The sequence below is a fragment of the Mustelus asterias genome, chromosome 5, assembly GCF_964213995.1.
Source record: "Mustelus asterias chromosome 5, sMusAst1.hap1.1, whole genome shotgun sequence".
NCBI lineage: Eukaryota > Metazoa > Chordata > Chondrichthyes > Carcharhiniformes > Triakidae > Mustelus > Mustelus asterias.
In genome coordinates this window covers 7,700,725-7,728,485 of record NC_135805.1, presented here as the reverse complement: position 1 = coordinate 7,728,485, position 27,761 = coordinate 7,700,725, and the positions used below count along the sequence as shown (strand labels likewise).

Below are 27,761 nucleotides of genomic sequence, written 5' to 3'. Positions count from 1 at the left end.
GGAATGCATCCCAGGGTGCTGAAAGAAATGTCAGAGGTAATAGCGGATGCGTTCGTGGTTATTTGTCAAAATTCGTTGGATTCTGGGGTAGTGCCGGCGGATTGGAAAACGGCAAATGTTACGCCGCTGTTTAAAAAAGGAAATAGACAAAAGGCGGGTAACTACAGGCCGGTTAGCTTAACGTCTGTAGTTGGGAAAATGCTGGAATCCATCATTAAAGAAGAAATAGCAGGCCATCTGGATAAGAATGGTTCGATTAAGCAGACGCAGCATGGATTCATGAGGGGAAAGTCGTGCTTGACGAACTTGTTGGATTTTTATGAAGATGTGACTAGTGCGGTTGACGGAGGGGAACCGGTGGATGCGGTGTTTTCCAAAAGGCGTTTGATAAGGTGCCTCACAAAAGGTTGCTGAAGAAGATTGGGTCACACGGAGTTAGGGGTAGGGTGTTAGCGTGGATTGGGGATTGGCTATCCGACAGGAAGCAGAGAGTCGGAATAAATGGGTGCTTTTCTGGTTGGCAGATGGTAACTAGTGGCGTGCCGCAGGGATCGGTACTGGGGCCTCAACTATTTACCATTTATATAGACGATCTAAGGAGGGGACTGAGTGTAGGGGAACAAAGTTTGCAGACGACACAAAGATAAGTGGAAACGTGAATCGTGTGGAGGGCGTAGAAGGTCTGCAGAGAGATTTGGACAGGCTGAGTGAGTGGGCGAGGATCTGGCAGATGGAGTATAATGTTAACAAATGCGAGGTTATTCACTTTGGAAGAAATAATAGCAAATTGGATTATTATCTAAATGGAAAGAAATTACAACATGCTGCTGTGCAGAGGGACCTGGGGGTCCTTGTGCATGAGACGCAAAAACCCAGTCTGCAGGTGCAACAGGTGATCAAGAAGGCAAATGGGATGTTGGCCTATATCGCAAGGGGGATAGAATATAAAAGCAGAGATGTCTTGCTGCATCTGTACAGGGCATTGGTGAGGCCGCAGCTGGAATACTGTGTGCAGTATTGGTCCCCTTATTTGCGGAAGGATATATTGGCCTTGGAGGGAGTGCAGAGAAGGTTCACCAGGTTGATACCAGAGATGAGGGGTGTTAATTATGAGGAGAGACTGAGCAGATTGGGTTTGTCTTCGTTGGAATTTAGAAGGCTGAGGGGGGATCTTATAGAGACATATAAGATAATGGAGGGGCTGGATAGGGTAGAGGTGGAGAGATTCTTTCCACTTAGAAAGGAAGCTAGAACTAGAGGGCACAGCCTCAAAATAAAGGGGGGTCAGTTTAGGACAGAGTTGAGGAGGAACTTCTTCTCTCAGAGGGTGGTGAATCTCTGGAATTCTCTGCCCACTGAAGTGGTGGAGGCTACCTCGTTGAATATGTTTAAATCACAGATAGATGGATTCCTGATCGGTAAGGGAATTAGGGGTTATAGGGATCAGGCGGGTAAGTGGAACTGATCCACTTCAGATCAGCCATGATCTTATTGAATGGCGAGGCAGGCTCGAGGGGCTAGATGGCCTACTCCTGCTCCTATTTCTTCTGTTCTTATGTTCTAATTCTGGTTGCCACAGTACCAAAAGGATGTGGAGGCTTTGGAGAGGGTACAGAAAAGATTTACCAAGATGTTGCCTGGTATGGAGGGCATTAGCTATGAGGAGAGATTGGAGAAACTTGGTTTGTTCTCACTGGAATGACAGAGGTTGAGGGGCGACCTGATAGAAGTCTCCAAGATTATGAGAGGCTGGACAGAGTGGATAGTCAGAAACCTTTTTCCAGAGTTGAAGAGTCAATTACTCGGGGGGCATAGGTTTAAGGTGCGAGGGACAAGGTTCAAAGGAGATGTACAAGGCAAGTTTTTTTACACAGGGTGATGGGTGCTGGGGGAGGTAGTGGAATCAGATATGATCGTGTGTTTTAAGGGGCGTCTGGCCAAATACATGAATAGGATGGGAATAGAGGGATATGGTCCTCAGAAGGGCAGGGAGTTTTAGTTCAGTCGGGCAGCATGGTTGGTGCAGGCTTGGAAAGCCGAAGGGCCTGTTCCTGTGCTGTAAGTTTCTTTGTTCTTCGCCTGACTCCATGAAAATTGTGGAGGAGTAGGAAATACATATTTCTGCAATGGAGCCAGCCAGGTTTCGAATGCTGGATGCTGATCTGATAGGAAGCAGACAGCACCTTTTAAAAGCACTCCTGGGAATGGATTCAGGAATCCTGGAATCAGGGCCCGCCTGTCATTTCTTAAGGGCTCCAGAGTAAATCTGGTGACAATCCAGGCCTTGGTCTACAGGTGCCAGAACAGGGAACTAACACTTCAGAATCAATTTGAGGACCTCATGCATTCCCCCAGCCATCATATCGACAGGTCACCTTGTGGATATACCCCTCTGTTCAAAAGTAGTCCTGCAAATGTGGTCATTTCTTTTTTAAACATTTGTAAAAAGGGCATCACACTTACCTGCCTGGCCAGCCTGCAGCCCCTACTGGCTGCAGCAGGAGCCAGTAGAACAAAGAAAAAAGAAAACTCCAGCACAAGAACAGGCCCTTCGGCCCTCCAAGCCTGCACTGACCATGCTGCCCGACTGAACTAAAACCCCCTACCCTTCCGGGGACCATTTCCCTCTATTCCCATCCTATTCATGTATTTGCCCAGACGCCCCTTAATACTCACTATCGTATCTTCTTCCACTACCTCTCCCAGCAACAAGTTCCAGGCACCCACCACCCTCTGTGTAAAAAACTTGCCTTGTACATCTCCTTTAAACTTTGCCCCTCACACCTTTAACTTGTGTCCCCTCGTAGTTGACTCTTCTATCCTGGGAAAAAGCTTCTGACTATGCACTCTGTCAATGCCCCTCATAATCTTGTAGACTTCTATCAGGTCGCCCCTCAACCTCCGTTGTTCCAGAACAAACCAAGTTTCTCCAACCTCTACTCATAGCTATTACCATACCAAGCAACATCCTGGTAAATCTTTTCTGTACCCTCTCCAAAGCCTCCACATCTTTCTGGTAGTGCGGCGACCAGAATGGAACACTGCATTCCAAATGCGGCGTAACTAAGGTTCCATAAAGCTGCAACATGACTTGCCAATTTTTAAACTCAGTGCTCCAGCCGATGAGGACAAGCATGCCATATGCCTTCTTGACTACCTTCTCCACCTGCATTGCCACTTTCAGTGACCTGTGTACCTGTACACTAAGATCCCTCTGCCTATCAATACTCCTAAGGGTTCTGCCATTTACTGTATATTTCCTATCTGTATTAGACCTTCCAAAATGCATGACCTCACATTTGTCCGGATTAAACTCCATTTGCCATCTCTCCACCCAAGCTTCCAACCGATCTATATCCTGCTGTATCCTTCGATGGCCCTCATCGTTATCCGCAAATCCACCAGCCTTTGTGTCCTCCGCAAACTTACTGATCAAACCAGTTACATTTTCCTCCAAATCATTTATATATTACAAATAGCAGAGGTCCCAGCACTGATCCCTGAGGAATACCACTTGTCACAGCCCTCCATTTAGAAACACACTCTTCCACTGCTACCCTCTGTCTTCTGTGACTGATGTGGAGATGCCGGCGTTGGACTGGGGTGAACACAGTAAGAAGTCTCACAACACCAGGTTAAAGTCCAACAGGTTTATTTGGTAGCAAATACCATAAGCTTTCGGAGTGCTGCTCCTTCGTCAGATGGAGTGGAACTGTGCTCTCAAACAGTGCACAGAGACACATCATCAAGTTACAGAATACTGATTAGAATGCGAATCCCTAAAGCCAGCCAGGTTTTAAAGGTACAGACAATGTGGGTGGAGGGAGTATTAAACACAGGTTAAAGAGATGTGTATTGTCTCCAGACAGAACAGCTAGTGAGATTCTGCAAGCCCAGGAGGCAAGCTGTGGGGGTTACTGATAATGTGACATAAATCCAACATCCCGGTTTAGGCCGTCCTCATGTGTGCGGAACTTGGCTATCAGTTTCTGCTCAGCAACTCTGCGCTGTCGTGTGTCATGAAGGCCGCCTTGGAGAACACTTACCTGAAGATCCAAGGCTGAATGCCCGTGACTGCTGAAATACTCCCCCACTTCAGCTACCCAGCCTTCAGGAGAACAGTGACCACGACACCACACAACCCTGCCACAGCAACCTCTGCAAGACGTGCCGGATCATCGACACGGATGCCATCATCTCACGTGAGAACACCATCTACCAGGTACACGGTACATACTCTTGCAACTCGGCCAACATTGTCGACCTGATACGCTGCAGGAAAAGATGTCCCGAGGCATGGTACATTGGGGAAACCATGCAGACGTTACGACAACGGATGAATGAACACCGCTCGACAATCACCAGGCAAGACTGTTCTCTTCCTGTGGGGGAACTTGGCTATCAGTTTCTGCTCAGCGACTCTGCACTGTCGTGTGTCGTGAAGACCGCCTTGGAGAACGCTTACTTGAAGATCCAAGGCTGAATGCCCATGACTGCTGAAGTGCTCTTGCAGAATCTCACTCGCTGTTCTGTCTGGAGACAATACACATCTCTTTAACCTGTGTTTAATGCTCCCTCCACCCACATTGTCTGTACCGTTAAAACCTGGCTGGCTTTAGGGATTTGCATTCTAATCAGTATTCTGTAACTTGATGTTGTGTCTCTGTGCACTGTTTGAGAGCACAGTTCCACTCCATCTGACAAAGGAGCAGCGCTCCGAAAGCTTATGGTATTTGCTACCAAATAAACCTGTTGGACTTTAACCTGGTGTTGTGAGACTTCTTATTCTGTGACCGAGCCAGTTTTGTCTTCACCTTGCCAGCTGACCTCTGATCCCATGCCATGAGGGACCTTGTCAAAGGCCTTACTGAAGTCCATGTAGACAACATCCACTGCCCTACCCTCATCAATCATCTTCGTCACTTCCTCAAAAAGGTCGATCAAGTTCGTGAGACATTACCTCCTCTAGCTAATACGTCCATTTATTTCCAAGTGGGAGTAAATCCTGTCTTGAAGAATCCTCTCCAATAATTTCCCTACCACTGACGTAAAGCTCACTGGCCTGTAATTACCTGAATTATTCTTGCTACCCTTCTTAAACAAAGGAACAACATTGGCTATTCTCCAATCCTCTGGGACTTCCCTTGTACTTCACTGTACCACAAGCCCACGGATAACCTCATGATGCTCCACTTCTCCAGCTTCCACCCTAAACACATTAAAGAAGCCCCTACGGACAAGCCCTCTGCATACACAGGATCTGCTAAGATGAGGAGGATCGCAACAGACACCTACAGACGCCCTCATAAGAAAAGGATATGACGCTCGACTCATCGATCGACAGTTCCGACGTGCCACAGCGAAAAACTGCACCGACCTCCTCAGAAGACAAACAAAGGAACATGGCGGAAAGAGTACCCTTCGTCGTCCAGTACTTCCCCGGAGCGGTGAAGCTACGGCATCTTCTCCAGTGCTTTCAACATGTCATCGATGATGACCAACATCTCGCCAAGGCCATCCCCACACCCCCACTTCCTGCCTTCAAACAATCGCACAACCTTAAACAGACCATTGTCCGCAGCAAACTACCCAGCCTTCAGGAGAAGAGTGACCACGACACCACACAACCCTACCACAGCAACCTTAACAAGACATGCCAGATCATCGACACAGATGCCATCATCGCACGTGAGAACACCATCCACCAGGTACACGGTACATACTCTTGCGACTCGGCCAATGTCGTCTCCCTGATACGCTGCCGGAAAGGATGTCCCGTGGCGTGGTACACTGGGGAGACCATGCAGACGCTACGACAATGGATGAATGAACACCGCTCAGCAATCACCAGGCAGGAGTGTTCTCTTCCTGTTGGGGAACACTTCAGCAGTCACGGGCGTTCAGCCTATGATCTTCAGGTAAGTCTTCTCCAAGGCGGCCTTCACGACACACGACAACGAAGAATCGCTGAGCAGAAACCGATAGCCAAGTTCCGCACACATGAGGACGGCCTCAACCAGGATCTTGGGTTCATGTCACACTATCTGTAACCCCCACGACTTGCCTGGGCTTGCAAAATCTCACTAACTGTCCTGGCTGGAGACAATACACACCTCTTTAACCTGTGTTTAACCTTCTCTCCACTCACATTGTCTGTACCTTTCAGACTTGATTACCTGTAAAGACTTGCATTCCAATCATTATCTTGTAAATTGAGTTTGTGTCGATATGTGCCCTGTTTGTGAACACAACTCCTCACTCAGCTGAAGAAGGAGAGAGACTCCGAAAGCTTGTGCTACCAAATAAACCTGTTGGACTTTAACCTGGTGTTGTGAGACCTCTTGCTGTGCTTACCCAAGTCCAACTCCAGCATCCCCACATCATGATCTCCCCTGTAGCCAGTGAGGAAACAAAGATTTCTCTCAAGGCCCAGCATTTTCCTCCCTTGCCTCTTTCAGTATTCTGGGGTATATCCCATCAGGCCCTGGAGACTTGTCTACCTTAATGTTTCTCATGGCCCCCAATATCACCTCCTTTGTGATCTCAACATGACTCAAACTATCTGCACACTCTTTCCCAGATTCATCATCCACCAAGTCCGTCTCTTTGGTGAATACTGATGCAAAGTACTCGTTTAATACCTCGCCCTTTTCCTCTGGCTCTATGCATAGATTCCCTCTCTTGTCCTTGATGGGCCAGCCCTCTCCCTGGCTACCCTCTTGCTCTTTATATGTACAAAGAACAAAGAACAATACAGCACAGGAACAGGCCCTTCGGCCCTCCAAGCCCGTGCCGCTCCCTGGTCCAAACTAGACCATTCTTTTGTATCCCTCCATTCCCACTCCGTTCATGTGGCTATCTAGATAAGACTTAAACGTTCCCAGTGTGTCCGCCTCCACCACCTTGCCTGGCAGCGCATTCCAGGCCCCCACCACCCTCTGTGTAAAATATGTCCTTCTGATATCTGTGTTAAACCTCCCCCCCTTCACTTTGAACCTATAACCCCTCGTGAACGTCACCACCGACCTGGGGAAAAGCTTCCCACCGTTCACCCTATCTATGCCTTTCATAATTTTATATACATATATATAAAAAGCCTTGGGATTTTCCTTAATCCTGCTGGCCAATTATTTTTTGTGACCCCCTTTCGCCCTCCTTACTCCTTGCTTAAGTATCTTTCTACTTTCCTTGTATCCCACACTTGCTTCATGTGTTCCGAGCCTCCCAACCTTGATAAATGCTTCCTTTTCCGATTTGACTAGGCTCACAATATCTGTCATTATCTAAGGTTCCCAAAATTTGCCATACTTATCCTTCATCCTTCCAGGAATCTGCCGGTCCTGAATCCCTATCAACTTACAGTTGAAAGCCTCCCACATGCCAGATGTTGATTTACCCTCAAACATCTGCCCCCAATCTACATTCTTCAGTTCCTGCCTAAGATTGTTGTAATTAGCCTCCTCCCAGTTTAGCACCTCAAGTTGAGGACTACACTTATCGTTATCCATCAGTACCTTAAAGCTTATTGAATTGTGGTCACTGTTCCCAAACTGCTCCCCTACTGAAAAATCGATCACCTGGCTGGGCTCAATCCCCAATATCAGGTCCAGTTGGACTATCTACATACTGTTTCAAGAAGCCCTCCTGGATGTTTCCAGGAGTTTCAAACTCTGCCCCATCCACGCTCCTAGCACTAAGTGAGTCCCAGTCAATATAGGGGAAGTTAAAATCTCCCACCACAACAACCCTGTTACTTTTACACCTTGCCATATCTGTTCTCGATCTCCCGCTGGCTGTTGGGAGGCCTATGCTAAACCCCCAACATTGTGACTACACCCTTCCTATTCCTGAGCTCTATCCATATTGGGTAGTTGATGCGCTACTCAAACACGAGGCCTGAAGCTCAGTAAATGAAAGGCTTTTATTTACTGTAATGAAGCTACCAGAACTTATATACACTATCCCAGACTGAAGGGGTCCCGGCCAGAGCAGGGACTCTTGTACTTCTCCCAGGAGGCGGAGCCCGACTGGGATGTGCCACAACACTACAGTACAAAGGTGTAACAACCCCACCCTAACCCCCACAGCAACAATAGCACAACCCAACAGTAACATATGTACATCCTTGTAGTACTGGCCAGCCCCTGGCTCAGTACTATCCAGTGGGAACCAACGATGGTTCACCACATTCACCCCTCCTTTGAGAACAAAGGCCGGCGGGGTACAAAAAAACAGAATAAAGTGTCAGCAGTCTATAAGTTCAGACGGTCAGGGGGACCGCACCGTCGTTGTGACCTCCTCAATACCGGCGGTGACACCGGAGTAGGCACTTGCGGTGGCGTTCTCCCCAAGGCGGCGTCCAGCTGCTCTTCCACGGACTCACAGGCCAGTTGACCCTGAGGTGACGGTAGTCCATGGGATCCTGACACGCCCTGCAGTGGCGACCATCTTCTGGGCTCAGGCAAGCTGTACATGGGAGTAAAATGGTTAAGCAATGGTCCCGATGCTGCCCGCGCCGTGTCCGGGGAAGAAACAAGAGTTAAAGGGTTTGTTACAGGGGGTATGGGAGCGACAGGGGTTGCTACGTCCCCTGCTGGCGCCAGGTCTCGGATCGAGACCGTGTCCTCTCACCCGTCAGGGTATGCCACATAGGCATACTGAGGGTTGGCGTGGAGGAGATGGACCTGTTCGACCAACGGGTCGGACTTGCGGGCCCTTACATGTCGCCGCAGGAGGACGGGTCCTGAGTACGTCAACCAAGACGGTAATGAGGTCCCCGAGGAAGACTTCCGAGGGAATGAAAACATCCTCTCGTGGGGAGTAGCATTGGTTGCCGTACACAGGAGGGAGCGAATAGAATGGAGCGCATCAGGGAACTCCTCTTGCCAACGGGAGACTGGAAGACCTTTTGACTTCAACGCCAGTAAGACTGCCTTCCAGACAGTAGCATTCTCGCGTTCCACCTGTCCATTACCCCTAGGGTTGTAGCTCGTGGTCCTACTAGAGGCAATCCCGTATGAGAGCAGGAATTGCCTCAAGTCATCGCTCATGAACGACGAGCCCCTGTCGCTATGGATGTAGCCGGGGTAACCGAACAGGGTAAAGAGATCACGGAATGCCTTGATAAGCGTGGCAGCGGATGTATCAGAGCAGGGAACAACAAAAGGGAACCGAGAGTACTCGTCAATGATATTGAGGAAGTACACATTCCGATCTGTTGAGGGAAGGGGGCCCTTAAAATCGACACTCAGTCTCTCGAAGGGACGAGTGGCCTTGACTAAATGTGCCCGGTCAGGTCGGTAAAAGTGCGGTTTGCATTCCGCGCAAACCCGACAGCTTCTTGTTACTGACCTGACGTCCTCCACCGAGTAAGGCAGGTTGCGGGCTTTTATAAAGTGGTAGAGCCGAGTGACCCCAGGATGGCACAGGTCATTATGGAGGGCCTGCAAACGGTCCTCCTGTATACTAGCGCATGTTCCACGCGAGAGGGCATCCGAGGGCTCATTGAGTTTCCCTGGACGGTACATGATGTCGTAGTTATAGGTGGAGAGTTCAATTCTCCACCGCAAGATCTTGTCATTCTTGATCTTGCCCCTCTGCGTGTTGTTAAGCATGAACGCCATGGACCGCTGGTCCGTGATCAGGGTGAACCGTTTTCCCGCCAAGTAATGGCGCCAGTGCCTGACGGCCTCCACAATGGCCTGGGCCTCCTTTTCCACCACTGAATGCCGAATTTCGGGACCTTGGAGGGTGCGGGAAAAAAAGGCGACGGGCCTGCCCGCCTGGTTAAGTGTGGCGGCCAGGGCGAAATCAGATGCATCACTCTCCACCTGAAAGGGGATGGACTCGTCTACAGCGTGCATTGTAGCTTTCGTGATGTCGGCTTTCAATTTATCGAAGGCCAATCGGGCCTCTGGCGTTAAGGGAAAAGTCGTGGACTTAATGAGCGGACGGGCTTTATCCGCGTAGTTGGGAACCCACTGCGCATAAGAGAAGAAGCCTAAGCATCTTCTCAGTGCTTTTGCACTAGCAGGTAAGGGAAGTTCAGAAAGGGGGCGCATACGGTCTGGATCAGGGCCAATGACCCCGTTTTCCACCACGTATCCTAGGATGGCTAAACGGCACGTACGAAACACACACTTCTCCCTGTTGTAGGTCAAGTTCAGGCGAGATGCAGTGCGTAGGAAGTTCAGGAGATTCGTGTTGTGGTCCTGCTGGTCATGGCCGCAGATGGTGACATTATCCAGATACGGGAAGGTAGCCCGCAGCCCGTTCTGGTCCACCATTCGATCCATAGCACGCTGGGAGGCCGAGACCCCATTGGTGACACCAAAGGGAACCCTGAGAAAGTGATACAAGCGACCATCCGCCTCAAAAGCCATGTATTGTCGGTCCTCTGGGCGAATGGGGAGTTGGTGGTAGGCAGACTTGAGGTCTATGGTGGAGAACACCCGGTACTGCGCAATCTGATTGACCATATCAGATATGCGTGGGAGGGGATACGCATCCAGCTGCGTATATCGGTTAATAGTCTGACTGTAGTCAATGACCATCCGGGGTTTGTTCCCGCTCTTGACCACCACGACCTGCGCTCTCCACGGACTAGCACTGCGTTGTATGATCCTTTCTTTGAGGAACCGCTGAACCTCAGATCTAATGAAGATCCAATCCTCAGCGCTGTAACGCCTACTTTTAGTCGCGATGGGCTTGCAGCCTGGCACAAGATTCTGGAACAAGGAGGGTGTGGTGATCTTCAGCGTCGAGAGGCTGCAGGCAATTGGGCAATTTGGAGGCTGCTGCTGCTGTTTTCCCACTGCCAGTGAAGGGAGTGGCCCACCGTATTGTAGGATTACACTCCTCAAGTGGACCATGAAGTTTAGTCCGAGAAGTATTGGTGCGCAAAGGTACGGCAACACAAGGAGCTTGAAACGCTCGTAAACTGTGCCTTGCACCTTCAAGGTTACCACGCAACTCCCTAGCACGGCAACAGACCGGGACCTTGATGCCATAGAGATTGTCTGTTTGGCAGGTTGAATCTGGAGTCCACACCGCTTCACTATGTCTGGGTGGATAAAGCTCTCAGTGCTCCCGCTGTCAAACAGACAATAAATCACGTGGTCATTTACCTGGATATTCATCATAGATTTGTCAAGTCTATGAGGCTTGGCCTGGTCCAGGATGATCGACGCCACCGTTGGTTCATGAGCGCCACTGCAGGCAGCTGAAATCGATGAGGAGGACCCCTGCTGGTCGTTCGTGGTCAGTGTCGACCAACATGGCCGCTCCCATGAGTCGCATGTGGGTGAGGGCGCCAAACCCAGCGACTCCTGGTGGTCATACTCCTCCGACTCCGTCGACCGTAATGGCCTCGTCCTGGTCTCGCACGTGGACGAACCCCGCGATGACTTCGACGACGAAGACCCGAGCTCTGAAGAATCGCAGGCCGCACTGCCGTTCCTGGATTTAGATCGGCACACTTTTGAATAATGCCCTTTTTTACCGCATGCGGTGCACAACACAGCTTTAGCGGGACACCGTTGCCGAGTATGCTTCGCTCCTCCACAGAAATAGCACCGTGGGCCGCCCGGGGCTGCTGCCGTCGTCTGGCCCGAGTGTGAGCACGCCATTACGCAGCATTTCGAACCCGAGGGACGAGGAGGGATTAGCCACTGCTCCTGCCGTCTCCACATGGTCCTCCGGATATAATACTAAGCTTTTGGAGGCCGTCTTGAGCATCTCTGCTAACTCGATGGCCTGGGTAAGGTTAAGGTTACCCTTCTCCAACAGTTTAAGTCGAATGTACGATGATCCGACCCCGGCCACAAACGCATCTCGGGTGAGGTCGTACATGCTCTGCTCAGCCGACACAGCTTTGCAGTCACAGCCCCTGGCTAGCTGTAGGAGCTCATTCGCATATTCCTCCATCGTTTCGCCAGACTGCCGTCGTCGAGTGGCTAGTAGGTAACGAGCATGTATCTCATTGGGTGGTTTGATATAGCGCTTCTTCAGAAGCTCAAGGGCCTTAGTATAATCGGTGGCCGCACGGATCGCAAGGTAGACAGTGTTGCTTACCCTCGCATGGAGGACCCGGAGTCTGTCATCATCTGTGGTGACCTCTGCGGAGGCTGCCAGGTAGTCTTCGAAACACTACAGCCAGTGGTCGAAGGTGTTAGAAGCGCCCACCGCACGTGGATCTAGCGTAAGGCGTTCCGGCTTCAGAATTTGCTCCATACTCTCTTTTTTTTTCTTTTCGACGAGATTTAAATGACAGTAAATAAAATTGATGCGCTACTCAAACACGAGGCCTGAAGCTCAGTAAATTAAAGGCTTTTATTTACTGTAATGAAGCTACCAGAACTTATATACACTATCCCAGACTGAAGGGGTCCCGGCCAGAGCAGGGACTCTTATACCTCTCCCAGGAGGCGAAGACCGACTGGGATGTGCCACAACACTACAGTGCAAAGGTGTAACAACCCCACCCTAACCCCCACAGCAACAAGTAGCACAACCCAACAGTAACATATGTACATCCTTGTAGTACTGGCCAGCCCCTGGCTCAGTACTATCCAGTGGGAACCAACTATGGTTCACCACAGTAGTATTTGGCTATTTCTTCATAAATCATCTTGGGTGACTATTTCTGACATGCTGTTAGGTTGGAACATACGAACGTACATGCAAACATATGAATTAGGAGCAGGCATAGGCCACTCGGCCCATTGAGCCTGTTACACCATGATCATGGCTGATCTAGTTGGAATCACAAATGCACATTCCTACCTACCTATGATAACTTTTCACTTCATTGATTATCTCTCGAGCTCAAATATTCAAAGATTCTGCTTCCGCTGCTTTTTTAGGAAGAGAGTTCCAGAGACTCATGACAGTCTGGGAGAAAAAAGGTTAGCTTCATCTCTGCCTTAAATGAGAAACCCTTATTTCTAAACAGTGACCCATGGTTCTCCCACAAGAGGAAACATCCTCTCCACATCCATCCTGAGAAGACCCCTCGGAATCTTAAATGTTTCAGTGAAGTCACCTCTTTCTCTCCTCAACTCTAGCGGATATTAGCCTAGCCTGTCCAACCTTTCCTCATAAAATAACCCACCCATTCCTAATATTGGTCCAGTAAACCTTCTCTGAACTGCTTCCTTAAATAAGGAGACCAAAACTGTACACAGTACTCCAGATGTGGTCCTGTATAACTGAAGCATAACCCCTCTCCTTTGGATTCAATTCCCCTCGCATTAAACAATAACATTCTCTCAGCTTTGCCAATTACTTGCATACTGCATACTAGCTTTTTATGATTCATGAACTAGGACACCCTGACCACTCTGAATCTTGAGATCTGCAATCTCGCACCAATTAGATATTAAGCTTTGTTTCTATTCTTCCTGCTAAAATGGACAATTTCACATTTGCCCACATTCTACTCAATTTGCCAGACGTTTGTCCATTCACTTCACTGTCTATGTCCCTTTGTAGCCATTTTGTGCCATTTTCACAACTTACTTTCCCACCTATCTTTGTATCTTTGAACAAACTTGGATTGTTTTCATTGGAGCGCTGGAGTATGAGGGGAGACCTCATAGAGGTTTACAAGATTATGACAGGCTTGGATAGAGTGAATAGTCATACTCTTTTTCCCAGGATCGAAGGGTCAATTACTTGGGGGCATAGGTTGAAAGTGAGAGGCGGAAAGTTTAAAAGAGATGTAAGGGGCAAGTTTTTCACACAGAAGGTGGTGAATGCCTGGAATGTGCTGCCAGAGGAGGTGATGGAAGCAGATTCTATAGTTCAAGAGGCATCTGAATAGATATATGAATAGACAGGTAAGAAAGGGATATGGATCACGTAGAGGCGAGAAAATATTAGATTAGAGAGGCATATGTGTCAGCACAGAATTGATGGGCTGAAGGGCTTGTTCCTGTGCTGCACTGTTCTTTGTTCTTTGTATCATCAGCAAATTTAGCAACCTTTCCTTCAATCCCTTTAAGACCATAAGACATAGGAGCGGAAGTAAGGCCATTCGGCCCATCGAGTCCACTCCACCATTCAATCATGGTTGATTTCAACTCCATTTACCCGCTCTCTCCCCATAGCCCTTAATTCCTCGAGAAATCAAGAATTTATCAATTTCTGTCTTGAAGACGCTCAACGTCTCGGCCTCCACAGCCCTCTGTGGCAATGAATTCCACAGACCCACCACTCTCTGGCTGAAGAAATTTCTCCTCATCTCTGTTCTAAAGTGACTCCCTTTTATTCTAAGGCTGTGCCCCCGCATCCTAGTCTCCCCTGTTAATGGAAACAACTTCCCTACGTCCATCCTATCTAAGCCGTTCATTATCTTGTAAGTTTCTATCAGATCTCCCCTCAACCTCCTAAACTCCAATGAATATAATCCCACGATCCTCAGACGTTCATCGTATGTCAGGCCTACCATTCCTGGGATCATCCGTGTGAATCTCCGCTGGACCCGCTCCAAGTCATTGATATAAATTGTAGAAAGTTGAGGCCCCAGAACCGATCCCAGCACAGAACCCGAATTTGATCCCAACATTGGGGATCCCAAAATAAGAATCGAACCCTTTATTTCAATTTTTGTTGTATTATTTCTTTACGATGCATTAATTTAATTTCTCACTTAATTTTCTTAGAAGTCTCATATACTTTTTTGCAGATTATCCAATGAGCTGCCCAGAGTTGGCTACCTTTAGTCATACTAGCTTGTTTTAGCTTAAGTTTATTTTGAAAGTGAACAACATACAAACCTTATCAGCATTACGTGATGCCACTGCCAGTTCCTTTTCTTTCCCTGCTAGTTCTTTGGCGAGAATAGCTACTGATTCAGTTGCCTCCATAAGCTTGGAAAGACCTGCAATGGGTTTTGTCTTGTTAGAAATTGACGTACCACACAGAAGTTTCATTTTTCTTGTATTTGCTTATTAAATTTAAGTTTTGAAATGGAAATGTCTTTGACACTGCACATAGTGACAATACCAGAAAGCAGAGTTGGTTCATAATCATAGGTGTATATAGTACAGAGAAGGGTCCTTCGGCCCATCTCATCTGCGCCAGACAAAAACAACTCACCTAACTATTCCAATTCCATTTTCCAATACTTGGCCCGAAGCCTTGTATACCTTGGCATCACAAATGCACATTCAAAACTTCTGAAATGTTATGATGGTCTCTGTTTCCATTACCCATTCAGGCAGTAAGTTCCAGGCTCCCACCAGCCTTTGTGTGAAAAAGATTTTCCCCACATCCCGTCTAAACGTTTTGCCCCTAACCTTAAACCTATGCCCATAGTCATTGATCCTTCCACCAAGGGGAAAAGTTTCTTCCTGTGAACTATATCTATGCCCCTCATAATTTTATACATCTCAATCGCCTCTGCTCCAAGGAAAATGACCCCAGTCTATCCAATTTCTCTACAGAACTAAAATTCTCCAGCCCAGGCAACATCCTTTTAAATTTCTTCTGCACCTTTTCCAGTGCTATTACATCCCTCCTATAAGATGGATACTAGAACTGCACACTATACCCTAGTTGTGGCCTAGCCAATGTTTTATACAGTTCCAGCTAGCCTTCCTGCTCTTAAACCCTAATCCTCAACTCATAAAGCAAGTATACTCTATGGCTTCTAAACCACTTTATCCACTCCTGCTACCTTAAGGGACCAGTGTGCATGCCCACCAAGGTCTCTCTGAACCTTGGTGCTTCCCAGGGTCCTGATGTTCATCATGTATTCCCTTGTTTTGTTTGTCCTGCCTGAATGCATCACCTAATACTTATCCAGATTCCATTTGCCACTGATCAAACCATCTGACCAGCCGTCTATATCATTCTGTACTCTTAGGCTATCCTCGTTATTATCTACCACCCTACCAAGTTTCATATCATCAGTGAACTTACTAATCAACCCCCCTACATTCAAGTCTAAATATTTATATAAACTACAAACAGTAAAGGCCCCAACAGTGATCCCTGAGGGATCCTCCTGTACCCAGTCTGCCAGTCCGAGAAACACCCCTTGACCATCACCCTCTGCTTCCTGTCACTTAGTCAATGCTGGATCAAATTTGCCACATTTCCATGCGATCCCATGGATGCTTACCGACAATAATTTCTCCCTCAATGTCAACAAAATGAAGGAGATAGTCATCGACTTCTGGAAGTGTAGTGGAGGAAATGCCGCTGTCTACATCAATGGGGACGAAGTGGAAACGGTCGAGAGCTTCAAATTCCCAGGTGTCCAGATCACCAACAACCTGTCCTGGTCCCTCCACGTTGATGCTATAGTTAAGAAAGCCCACCAACATCTCTGCTTTCTCAGGAAAAAGATACAAACGCACCCCTCCCTGATGAGCTCAATGCATTCTACACCCGTTTTGAGCAAGAGGTCAGCGAGAGCATGCCCTCCACCCTGGAAGCCCTGGATGAACCAGTATCTGAGGTCACCATTGCAGATGACAGAGCGGCTTTCTCAAAGGTCAACTCACGGAAAGCGACTGGCCCGGATGGGGTGCCCGAACGAGCACTCAGATCCTGCGTGGATCAGCTGGTGGGAGTATTCGCAGACATCTTCAACCTTTTTTTACAACAATCTGAGGTCCCAATCTACTTCAAGAAGATGACCATCATCCCACTACCAAAGAAAAGCCAAGCAGCGTGCCTTAATGACTATCGTCTGGTGGCTCTGACATCCATCATTATGAAATGCTTCGAAAGGCTAGTCATGGCATGACTCAATTCCAGCCTCCCAAACTACCTGGATCCACTGCAGTTTGCCTACCGCCGCAACAGGTCCACAGCAGACGCTATCTTCCTGGCCTTGCACTCAACCCTGGAACACCTAAATAAGAAAGACACCTATGTCAGATTCCTATTTATTGACAACAGCTCAGCCTTCAACACCATTATTCCTATGAAACTGATCTCCAAACTCCGTGGCGGGAGCCTTGGCCCCTCCCTCTGCAACTGGATCCCGAACTTCCTAACCCACAATCTACAATCAGTAAAGATCGGCAACAACACCTCCTCCATGATTATCCTCAACGCCAGTGCCCCGCAAGGCTGTGTCCTCAGCCCCCTACTATACTCCTTATACACCTATGACTGTGTGGCCAAATTCCCTTCCAACTCAATTTTCAAGTTTGTTGACGACATCACCGTAGTGGGTCGGATCTCAAACAATGGCGAGACAGAGTGATAGAGAATCTAGTGACCGAGTGCAGCAACAGTAATCTCTCCCTCAATGTCAACAAAAATGAAGGAGATTGTCATCGACTTCAGGAAGCATAGAGGAGAACATGCCCCTCTTGACATCAATGGGGAAAAAGTAGAAAGAATCATCATAGAATCATAGAAACCCTACAGTGCAGAAAGAGGCCATTTGGCCCATCGAGTCTGCACCGACCACAATCCCACCCAGGCCCTACCCCCATATCCCTACATATTTACCCGCTAATCCCTCTAACCTACGCATCTCAGGACACTAAGGGGCAATTTTAGCATGGCCAATCAACCTAACCCACACATCTTTGGACTGTGGGAGGAAACCGGAGCACCCGGAGGAAACCCATGCAGACACGAGGAGAATGTGCAAACTCCACACAGACAGTGACCCAAGCCGGGAATCGAACCCAGGTCCCTGGAGCTGTGAAGCAGCAGTGCTAACCACTGTGCTACCGTGCCGGGTCAAGAGCTTCAAGTTTTTAGGTGTCCAGATCACCAACAACCTGTCCTGGTCCCCCCATGCCGACACTATAGTTGAGAAAGCCCACCAACACCTCTACTTGCTCAGAAGACGAAGGAAATTTGGCATGTCAGTTACAACTCTCACCAGCTTTTACAGATGCACCATAGAAAGCATTTTTTCTGGTTGTATCGCAGCTTGGTATGGCTCCTGCTCTGCCCAAGACCGCAAGGAACTACAAAAGGTCATGGATGTAGCCCAATCCATTACGCAAACCAGCCTCCCATCCATTGACTCTGTCTACATTTCACACTGCCTCGGCAAAGCAGCCAGCATTATTAAAGATCCCACGCACCCTGGCCAAACTCTCTTCCACCTTCTTCTATCAGGAAAAAGATATACCAACTGACTCAAGAACAGCTTCTTCCCTGCTTTTGAATGGACTTACCTTGCATTAAGTTGATCTTTCTCTAAACCCTGGCTATGACTGTAACACTCTTCTCTCCTTATCCCCTGGGTACTCTATGAATGGTATGATTTTTTTCTGCATGGCGTGCAAGAAACAATACTTTTCACTGTATCCCTAGACATGTGACAATAATAAATCAAATCAAATCAAATCATTGCAGGCATGACAGATGGGACTGATGCCAGGATGGGATGGGGACTCACCCTTCTGCCCGAAAGAGTCATTTTGTTTCTTCCTGCTCAATTGGCTGGTCCTCCGTGCCAGTGCACGGGCACTAACTGCCACTGCCACCGCCTCCCAGGCCTTATTGGTGGCACAGTCCCTCCTTATCACCCATCTGGGAGGAGGAAAATGTCCCTCCTCTCCGCCAATGCATCCAGCAGCAGGTCCAGCTCTCTGTGAATGCCCTCTATGAATTTTGGGGCTGTTTGTCTGGGAGACATCTTCGTGGCGTGATTGCATTTGTGTCCATTGTTAACATTTATATGCAGCTCTCCATTGTTAATGTCATATAGCTGCAGCCACTTTGGGCGAATCACGTGCTTGAAGGCTCCATTCCGGTGAGAAATGGATCGGGGCTCTTTTATTGCACTCAGTGCCTTAACGTTGTGACTCATTCGTTTGGCACTTAGAATTTTTTCGTAAGATCGTGTCCAAAGTGTTGATTGGTTGTCAGGTAGACTATGATTTGTGGAAACATTGCCACGTAAAATGCACCAGTTGATGGTGACAGAAAATTAACTGCCTAACATTTTATGAAATGTAAACCATGCAGATTTCCTTCCCTACAGGGACATTAGTGGATCAGATCAGATTTTCTGATGATTGATGATAGTTGTCATCATCACTGAGACAAGGGGAATGGAGGACATGCGGTGGCAAGAGTCAGGAAGGGCAAAGCAGCAAGGGAGGCCCTCATCACCACAAGGTTCAATGACTAGGGCCATGCAATCCACCACCTCTTACATCCACGTCCTGGAGCCTGCTACCATGGGATCAGAACTGTGTTCCCAGAGCAATGTCTTATGTATCGCTAGTCCAGTAACATTACCAAATGCAACTCTTTAAAGTTTATTTTTTAGTGTCACAAGTAGGCTTATATTAACACTGCAATGAAGTTACTATGAAAATCCCCTCATCGCCACACTCTGGCACCTGTTCGCGTACACAGAGGGACAATTTAGCATGGCCAGTGCATCTAACCAGCACGTCTTGGACTGTGGGAGGAAACCGGAGCACCCAGAAGAAACCCATGCAGACACGGAGAGAACGTGCAGACTCCACACAGACAGTGGCCGAAGCTGGGAATTGAACCTGGGTTCCTGGCACCGTGAGGCAGCAGTGCTAACCACTGTGCCACTGTGCTGCCCTATGAGATTGTGATTCCAGACCCATAGCAATGTGGTTGACTCTGAACCCGCCTCTGAAATAACGGCTGAAATTCTAGCACCTCGCCTGCCATGGAATTGGTGCGGGTGAGGGTCTGACAAAGGAAATCTCCGTTGACATCGGACTGGGATTTCCAGTGTTACTCGAATGAGGCCATAAAATCCTGCCCAATCTGTAAACAGTAGTGTTTTAAGATTTTAAATAAGACTTTAAATATATTACATACAAAAGGAGTATTTATAGACACAAAATTGCTACAATTCAAGAAGACCTACCACCACCTTCTCAGGGGGAATGAAATGCATCCTCACATCCCAGAAGAAATCAGAAATATTTACACATGCTGGTCAACAACCTTTCTAACAAAGATGACACAAACGTTCCAATTTGTTGATGGAAATATACGTACCCATTTGCATGTGTTCTGCTAGGTCATTGATGTTTACATGTTTCTCTGTGTAAATAGATTTGTAGCTGTTTATAAAGGCAAGGTAAGATTTGGGGGTTATATGCGTTCTTCGCCGATATCTGTAAAGTAGGAATAGAAATTACTTTTATCATTGGAAAGATATTTACAACAAATTTCAAAAATAGTAAAACATTTGCGAGTTGTACTTAATACCTGAAACTCGACAAACACCTTTGGTAACCATATTTCTTTTAGATTGTTTAACAATTAACATTAATTCTACCAATACTCTGTGGTTATTATTAACCAGAAACTGATCTGGACCAGCCATGTAAATACAAGAAGACGTCAGAGGTGTGAATTCTCCATTGCATGGTCTCTTTCAAAGCTGCTGTTTTGTTTCAGCGCTTGGAGGTTTAAAATGCAAAGTACATCCAGAGTCCCAGACTGAAACATTTCTATCAAAAAGTTAAACAGTAGTCTTGACAAGACAACCCTTTTTTAAAATTTAGCCCAATAGAATCCCTACAGTGCCTAGAACATAGAACATTACAGCGCAGTACAGGCCCTTCGGCCCTCGATGTTGCGCCGACCAGTGGAACCAATCTAAAGCCCTTCTAATCCACACTATTCCAATATCATCCATATGTTTATCCAATAACCATTTGAATGCTCTTAATGTTGACGAGTCCACTACTGCTGCAGGCAGGGCATTCCACGCCCTTACTAATCTCTGAGTAAAGAACCTATCTCTAACATCTGTCCTATATCTCTCACCCCTCAATTTAAAGCTATGTCCCCTCGTGCTAGCCATCACCATCCGAGGAAAAAGGCTCTCACTATCCACCCTAGCTAATCCTCTGATCATCTTGTATGCCTCTATTAAGTCACCTCTTAACCTTCTTCTCTCTAACGAAAACAACCTCAAGCTCCTCAGCCTTTCCTCATACGATTTTCCCACCATACCAGGCAACATCTTGGTAAATCTCTTCTGCACCCTTTCCAACACTTCCACATCTTTCCTATAATACGGCGACCAGAACTGTACGCAATACTCCAAATGCGGCCGCACCAGAGTTTTGTACAGTTGCAGCATGACCTCCTGGCTCCGAAACTCAATCCCTCTACCAATAAAAGCTAACACACTGTACGCCTTCTTAACAACCCTATCAACCTGGGTGCAAACTTTCAGGGATCTATGCACATAGACACCCAGATCTCTCTGTTCATCCACACTACCAAGTATCTTACCATTAGCCCAGTACTCTGTATTCCTGTTACTCCTTCCAAAGTGAATCACCTCACACTTTTCCGCATTAAACTCCATTTGCCACCTCTCAGCCAGCTCTGCAGCTTATCTATGTCCCTCTGTAACCTGCCACTTCCCTCCGCACTGTCTACAACTCCACCGTCTTTAGTGTCATCCGCAAATTTACTAACCCATCCTTCCACGCCCTCATCCAGGTCATTAATAAAAATGACAAACAGCAGTGGCCCCAAAACAGATCCTTGCGGTACACCACGAGTAACTGAACTCCAGGATGAATATTTCCCATCAACCACCACCCTCTGTTTTCTTACAGCTAGCCAATTCCTGATCCAAACCACTAAATCACCCTCAATCCCATGTGTCTGTGTTTTCTGCAAAAGCTTACCATGGGGAACCTTATCAAACGCTTTGCTGAAATCCATATACACCACATCAACTGCTTTACCCTCATCCACCTCTTTGGTCACCTTCTCAAAGAACTCAATAAGGTTTGTGAGGCACGACCTACCCTTCACAAAACCGTGCTGACTATCCCTAATCAAATGATTCCTTTCTAGGTGATTATAAATCCTATCTCTTCTAATCCTTTCCAATACTTTGCCCACAACAGAAGTAAGGCTCACCGGTCTATAATTACCAGGGCTGCCCCTACTCCCCTTCTTGAACAAGGGGATAACATTTGCGATCCTCCAGTCTTCTGGCACTGTTCCTGTAGACAATGACGACACAAAGATCAAAGCCAAAGGCTCTGCAATCTCCTCTCTTGCCTCCCAGAGAATCCTAGGATAAATCCCATCCGGCCCAGGGGACTTATCTATTTTTACCCTTTCCAGAATTGCTAACACCTCCTCCTTATGAACCTCAATCCCATCCAGTCCAACAGCCTGCATCTCAGTACTCCCCTCGACAACACTGTGCCTCTCCAGTGTGAATACCGACGAAAAATATTCATTTAGTGCCTCTCCTATCTCTTCAGACTCCACGCACAACTTCCCACTCCTGTCCTTGACTGGCCCTAATCTTACCCGAGTCATTCTTTTACTCCTGACATACCTATAGAAAGCTTTAGGGTTTTCCTTGATCCGACCTGCCAAAGACTTCTCATGTCCCCTCCTGGCTCTTCTTAACTCTTTCTTTAGGTCCTTCCTGGCTAACTTGTAACTCTCAAGCGCCCTAACTGAGCCTTCACGTCTCATCTTAATTTAAGTCTCCTTCTTCTTCTTCACAAGAGATTCAACCTCCTTAGTAAACCACGGTTCCCTCACACGTCTGCTTCCTCCCTGCCTGACAGGTACATATTTATCAAGGACGCGTAGTAGCTGTTCCTTGAACAAGTTCCACATTACAATTGTGCCCATCCCCTGCAGTTTCCTTCCCCAACCTATGCCAGCTAAATCTCGCCTAATCGCATCATAATTTCCTTTCCCCCAGCTATAACTCTTGCCCTTTGGTATATACCTATCCTTTTCCATTGCTAAGGTAAACGTAATCGAATTGTGGTCACTGTCACCAAAGTGCTGACTTACCTCCAAATCTAACACCTGTCCTGGTTCATTACCCAGTACCAAATCCAATATGGCCTCACCTCTTGTTGGTCTATCTACATACTGCGTCAGGAAGCCTTCCTGCACACATTGGACAAAAACCGACCCCTCTAAAGTACTCGAACTATAGCTTTTCCAGTCAATATTTGTAAAGTTAAAGTCCCCCAGTACAACTACCCTGTTACTTTCGCTCCTGTCCAGAATCATCTTTGCAATCTTTTGCTCTACATCTCTGGAACTTTTTGGAGGTCTATAAAAAACTCCCAACAGGGTGACCTCTCCTTTCCTGTTTCTAACCTCAGCCCAAACTACCTCAGTAGACGAGTCCTCATCAAATGTCCTTTCTGCCACCGTAATACTGTCCTTGACGAACAATGCCACACCTCTCCCTCTTTTTCCACCTTCCCCTGCACTTACTGAAACATCTAAACCCCGGAACCTGCAACAACCATTCCTGTCCCTGCTCTATCCATGTCTCCGGGATGTCCACAACATCGAAATCCCAGGTACTAACCCATGCTGCAAGCTCACCCACCTTATTCCGGATGCTCCTGGCGTTGAAGTATACACACTTCAAACCGCCTTCCTGCCTGCCAGTACACTCCTGCGACTCTGAAACCTCATCCATGACCTCACTACTCTCAACCTCCTGTGCACCGGAGCTACAATTCAGGTACCCACCCCCCTGCTGAATTAGTTTAAACCCTCCCGAAGAGCATTCGCAAATTTCCCCCCCAAGATATTGGTACCCCTCTGGTTCAAGTGCAGACCATCCTGTTTGTAGAGGTCCCACCTACCCCAGAAAGAGCCCCAATTGTCCAGGTATCTGAATCCCTCCCTCCTGCACCATCCCTGTAACCACGTGTTCAACTGCTCTCTCTCCCTATTCCTCTCCTCACTATCATGTGGCATGGGTAACAAACCAGAGATAACAACTGTTTGTTCTAGCCCTAAGCTTGCACCCTAACTCCCTGAATTTCTGCCTCACGTCCCCATCCCTTTTCCTACCTATGTCTTGAGTGCCTATGTGAACAACAACTTGGGGCTGGTCCCCCTCCCCCTTAAGGATATCGAAAACACAATCCGAGACATCGTGAACTCTGGCTCCTGGGAGGCAACACACCAACCGCGAGTCTCTCTCGTTCTTGCAGAATCTCCTATCCGTCCCTTTAACTATGGAGTCCCCAATGACTAATCCTCTACTCCACTCCCCCCCTTCCCTTCTGAGCCACAAGGACAGACTCCGAGCCAGTGACCTGTACACCATGGCTTATCCCTGCTAAGTCGTCCCCCCCAACAGCATCCAAAAGTGTACTATCCCCAATTTCTACGACATTTTTTGTTTCTCCCCCCACTTGGATGGCTCCCTGTACCTTGGTGCTGTGGTCAGTTTGCTCATCCTCCCTTTCCCTACCCTTCTGAGCTGCTGGGCCAGACTCTGCGCCGGAGGCATGGCCACTGTTGCTTCCCCCAGGTAGGTTGCTCCCCCAACAGTACTTAAACAGGAGTACTTATTTTTAAGGGGCACAGCCACTGGGGTACTCTCTAGTACCTGACCTTTCCCCTTCCCCTTCCTAACCGTGACCCACTTGTCTGTCTCCCATGGCCCCGGTGTGACCACCTGCCTGTAACTCCTATCTATCACCTCCTCATTTTCCCTAACCAGACGAAGGTCATTGAGCTGCAGCTCCAGTTCCCCAACGCAGTCCCTCAGGAGCTGCAGCTCGACGCACCTGGCGCAGATATGGACGTCCGGGAGGCTAGCTGACTCCAGGACTTCCCACATCCGACACTGAGAACAACAAACTGGCCTCACAATCATAATTCCCCCTTTCTTCCAATGACACAGGAAAAACTGTCTAAACCTACCCCACCTCTGCCTGTTTACGCCGAAGCCCGATGAGCCAAAGCCTGTCAGCTCTCACTCTGCTTCCCACTCACTCCACTGCCCGCTCCTGACGCTGCCCGCTCAAAAGTGCGGCCTGCTTTTAAACCCTCCAAAAACCTTCCCAGGCTTCACCTGGGCCTACTTCCTGTTTCGGAAAAAAAAACTCTGATTTTTAACACAAATTTAACTGAAAAAATAAATAAATAAATCAAATGCAGAAACACACTCCCCTACTCTCAGCCTGCTCCTGTGGAACAATGGCCTAAGAAGGCCATTTGGCCCATCGAGCTTGCGACGACAACTATCCCACCCAGTCCCTATCCCCGTAACCCCACGTATTTACCTTGCTAATCCCCCTAACCTAAGCAGTGGGGCCACTGCTGTTTGTAATATTTATTAATGATCTGGATGAGGGTATAGTTGGGTGGATTAGCAAATTTGCTGATGACACCAAAGTCGGTGGTGTGGTAGACAGTGAGGAAGGGTGTCGTAGTTTGCAGGAAGACTTAGACAGGTTGCAAAGTTGGGCCGAGAGGTGGCGGATGGAGTTTAATGCGGAGAAGTGTGAGGTAATTCACTTTGGTAGGAATAACAGATGTGTTGAGTATAGGGCTAACGGGAGGACTTTGAATAGTGTGGAGGAGCAGAGGGATCTAGGTGTATGTGTGCATAGATCCCTGAAAGTTGGGAATCAAGTAGATAAGGTTGTTAAGAAGGCATATGGTGTCTTGGCGTTTATTGGTAGGGGGATTGAATTTAGGAGTCGTAGCGTTATGTTGCAACTGTACACAACTCTGGTGCGGCCGCACTTGGAGTACTGTGTGCAGTTCTGGTCCCCACATTACAGGAAGGATGTGGAGGCTTTGGAGAGGGTGCAGAGGAGGTTTACCAGGATGTTGCCTGGTATGGAGGGGAGATCCTATGAGGAGAGGCTGAGGGATTTGGGATTGTTTTCGCTGGAAAGGCGGCGGCTAAGAGGGGATCTTATTGAAACATATAAGATGATTAGAGGTTTAGATAGGGTGGATAGTGATAGCCTTTTTCCTCTGATGGAGAAATCCAGCACGAGGGGGCATGGCTTTAAATTGAGGGGGGGTAGTTATAGAACCGATGTCAGGGGTAGGTTCTTTACCCAGAGGGTGGTGAGGGATTGGAATGCCCTGCCAGCATCAGTAGTAAATGCGCCTAGTTTGGGGGCGTTTAAGAGATCCGTAGATAGGTTCATGGACGAAAAGAAATTGGTTTAGGTTGGAGGGTCACAGTTTTTTTTTTTAACTGGTCGGTGCAACATCGTGGGCCGAAGGGCCTGTTCTGCGCTGTAATGTTCTATGTTCTATGTTCTATATCTTTGGATGCTAAGGGGCAATTTAGCATGGCAAATCAACCTGACCCACACATCTTTGGACTGCAGAAGAAAACCGGAGCACCCGGAGGAAACCCACGCAAACACAGGGAGAATGTGCAAACTCCACACGGACAGTGACTTGAGGCTGGAACTGAATCCAGGTCCCTGGCACTGTGAGGCAGCAGTGCTAACCACTGTGCCACCATTCTGCATGATCAACAGGCCCCATACCCTATAAGTGAAAACCAGTGTAATTCCTACGGAGACCGTGTGGTGCAGTGGTAGCTCCTTACCACTGGACCAGAAGCTCTGGGTTTGAGTCCAACACCAGGACAACCAATTTAAAGCAGGCGCTCAGCGACCAGGAACATATAAAATTTGAATTTGATAGTGTTGACAACATCAGACCAAACCGGTTGTAGGAAAATTGATAGGTCATTACAGGTATAAAAGAGAGTGCAGTGGGGAAAACAGGAGAGCAACTGAAGAACTACCACCTCTCAAGTCTCAAGAGGGAGAGGGAGCAACTCTCAACTCTGCCAGCTTCAGATCTCTTAAGGGAACACACCATCTAACTAGTGAAAGGTACCAAATCAGTAAGAACTCACAGACAGGAATCAACAGAAGAACTCCAAAAGATTCCGAAAGCCACAGATCTGATGTATTGTTGAGAGTGACTGAATTCTATTATTATATTACTTTTTAAGTTAATAAATGAGTGTTGTATTTATTTGAACAGCATTTAATTAGAATCTCATTTTATTCGGTATGTTACTTGTTTAGTTAATGTTCCCTGTTTGTTAAATAAATAAATTGTTAAATGTTCATTTTAAAGTGAGTGTCAGGTATTTCTGTTAGTTAACCACTAAACGTTACTGAAGAACAGTTCACACCTTGCCACACACGTTTAATAGATTGTGAGGTGAGGTATTCCTCTTTTGGGGGATTTAGCATCGCTTCTCAAAAGGGGGTCCACCTCCGCATTGTAACACAAGGCTCAAGTCAGGAGGATAATGGACTTCTCTCCACTTGCCTGGATGAGTGAAGTTCCAACAACACTCAAGAAGCTCAATGTCATCCAGAACATTTGGCATGCCTGAGCCTCCATGAGGATCTGCACTCAATATTGAAGACTCCCAGTGTAACGCTCTCCTTATTGTATATCACCATGCTGCCACTTCCGGTGCAGTGGAACAAAGTAAACACACCATGTCATGCCATTTCTTGACTAGTCTGTAGCATATCTCTCCCAATTTTAGGAACAAATTCCAGAGGTTAGTAAGGACTTTGCACAGTCTTTGTGGAGTCAACATGGCTGGGTATGCTGCTGTCACTTCCTGTGCCTATGCTGGTGCTGGGTCTAGTTTTACTTCCTGTAGGTTCATTTGCCCCCAACCACCCAGGGGCTTGAGTGGCCGCGGAGCCCTCTGGAGTGAACATAGTGCCAGGTCTGCCATAGTGGAAATCTGTAATGTAGTGATTCTTGCCACTTTTGATACATGCCTGAAGGCCAGAGAATTCGATGCTCTGGGGTTTGAATGAGCTAACTGTGGGATTCCTCCCACAGTCTTAAAGACATGCTGGCTAAGTACATTTATCCGAACAGGCACCGGATTGTGGCGACTAGGGGAATTTCACAGTAACTTCATTGCGGTGTAATGTAAGCCTTACTTGTGACTAATAAATACATTTTACCTTTTTCTTCACTTTAGCTATGCATATTTTATTTATTTGTGTCAC

The 27,761-nt window shown here is 47.6% G+C and overlaps 1 protein-coding gene across 1 annotated transcript in view; it reads right to left on the bottom strand.

Annotated features, from left to right (window-relative positions):
* The window catches only part of LOC144493944 (dynein axonemal heavy chain 8-like), a 1,661,706-nt gene that overhangs the window by 366,910 nt on the left and 1,267,035 nt on the right, over positions 1-27,761 (bottom strand). The window contains exons 71-72 of the mRNA XM_078213521.1: positions 19,975-20,093; positions 14,778-14,881 (exon numbers count right to left, since the gene is read on the bottom strand). Coding sequence (XP_078069647.1) covers positions 14,778-14,881; positions 19,975-20,093 — 223 coding nt within the window. The remainder of the gene's footprint in view (positions 1-14,777; positions 14,882-19,974; positions 20,094-27,761) is intronic.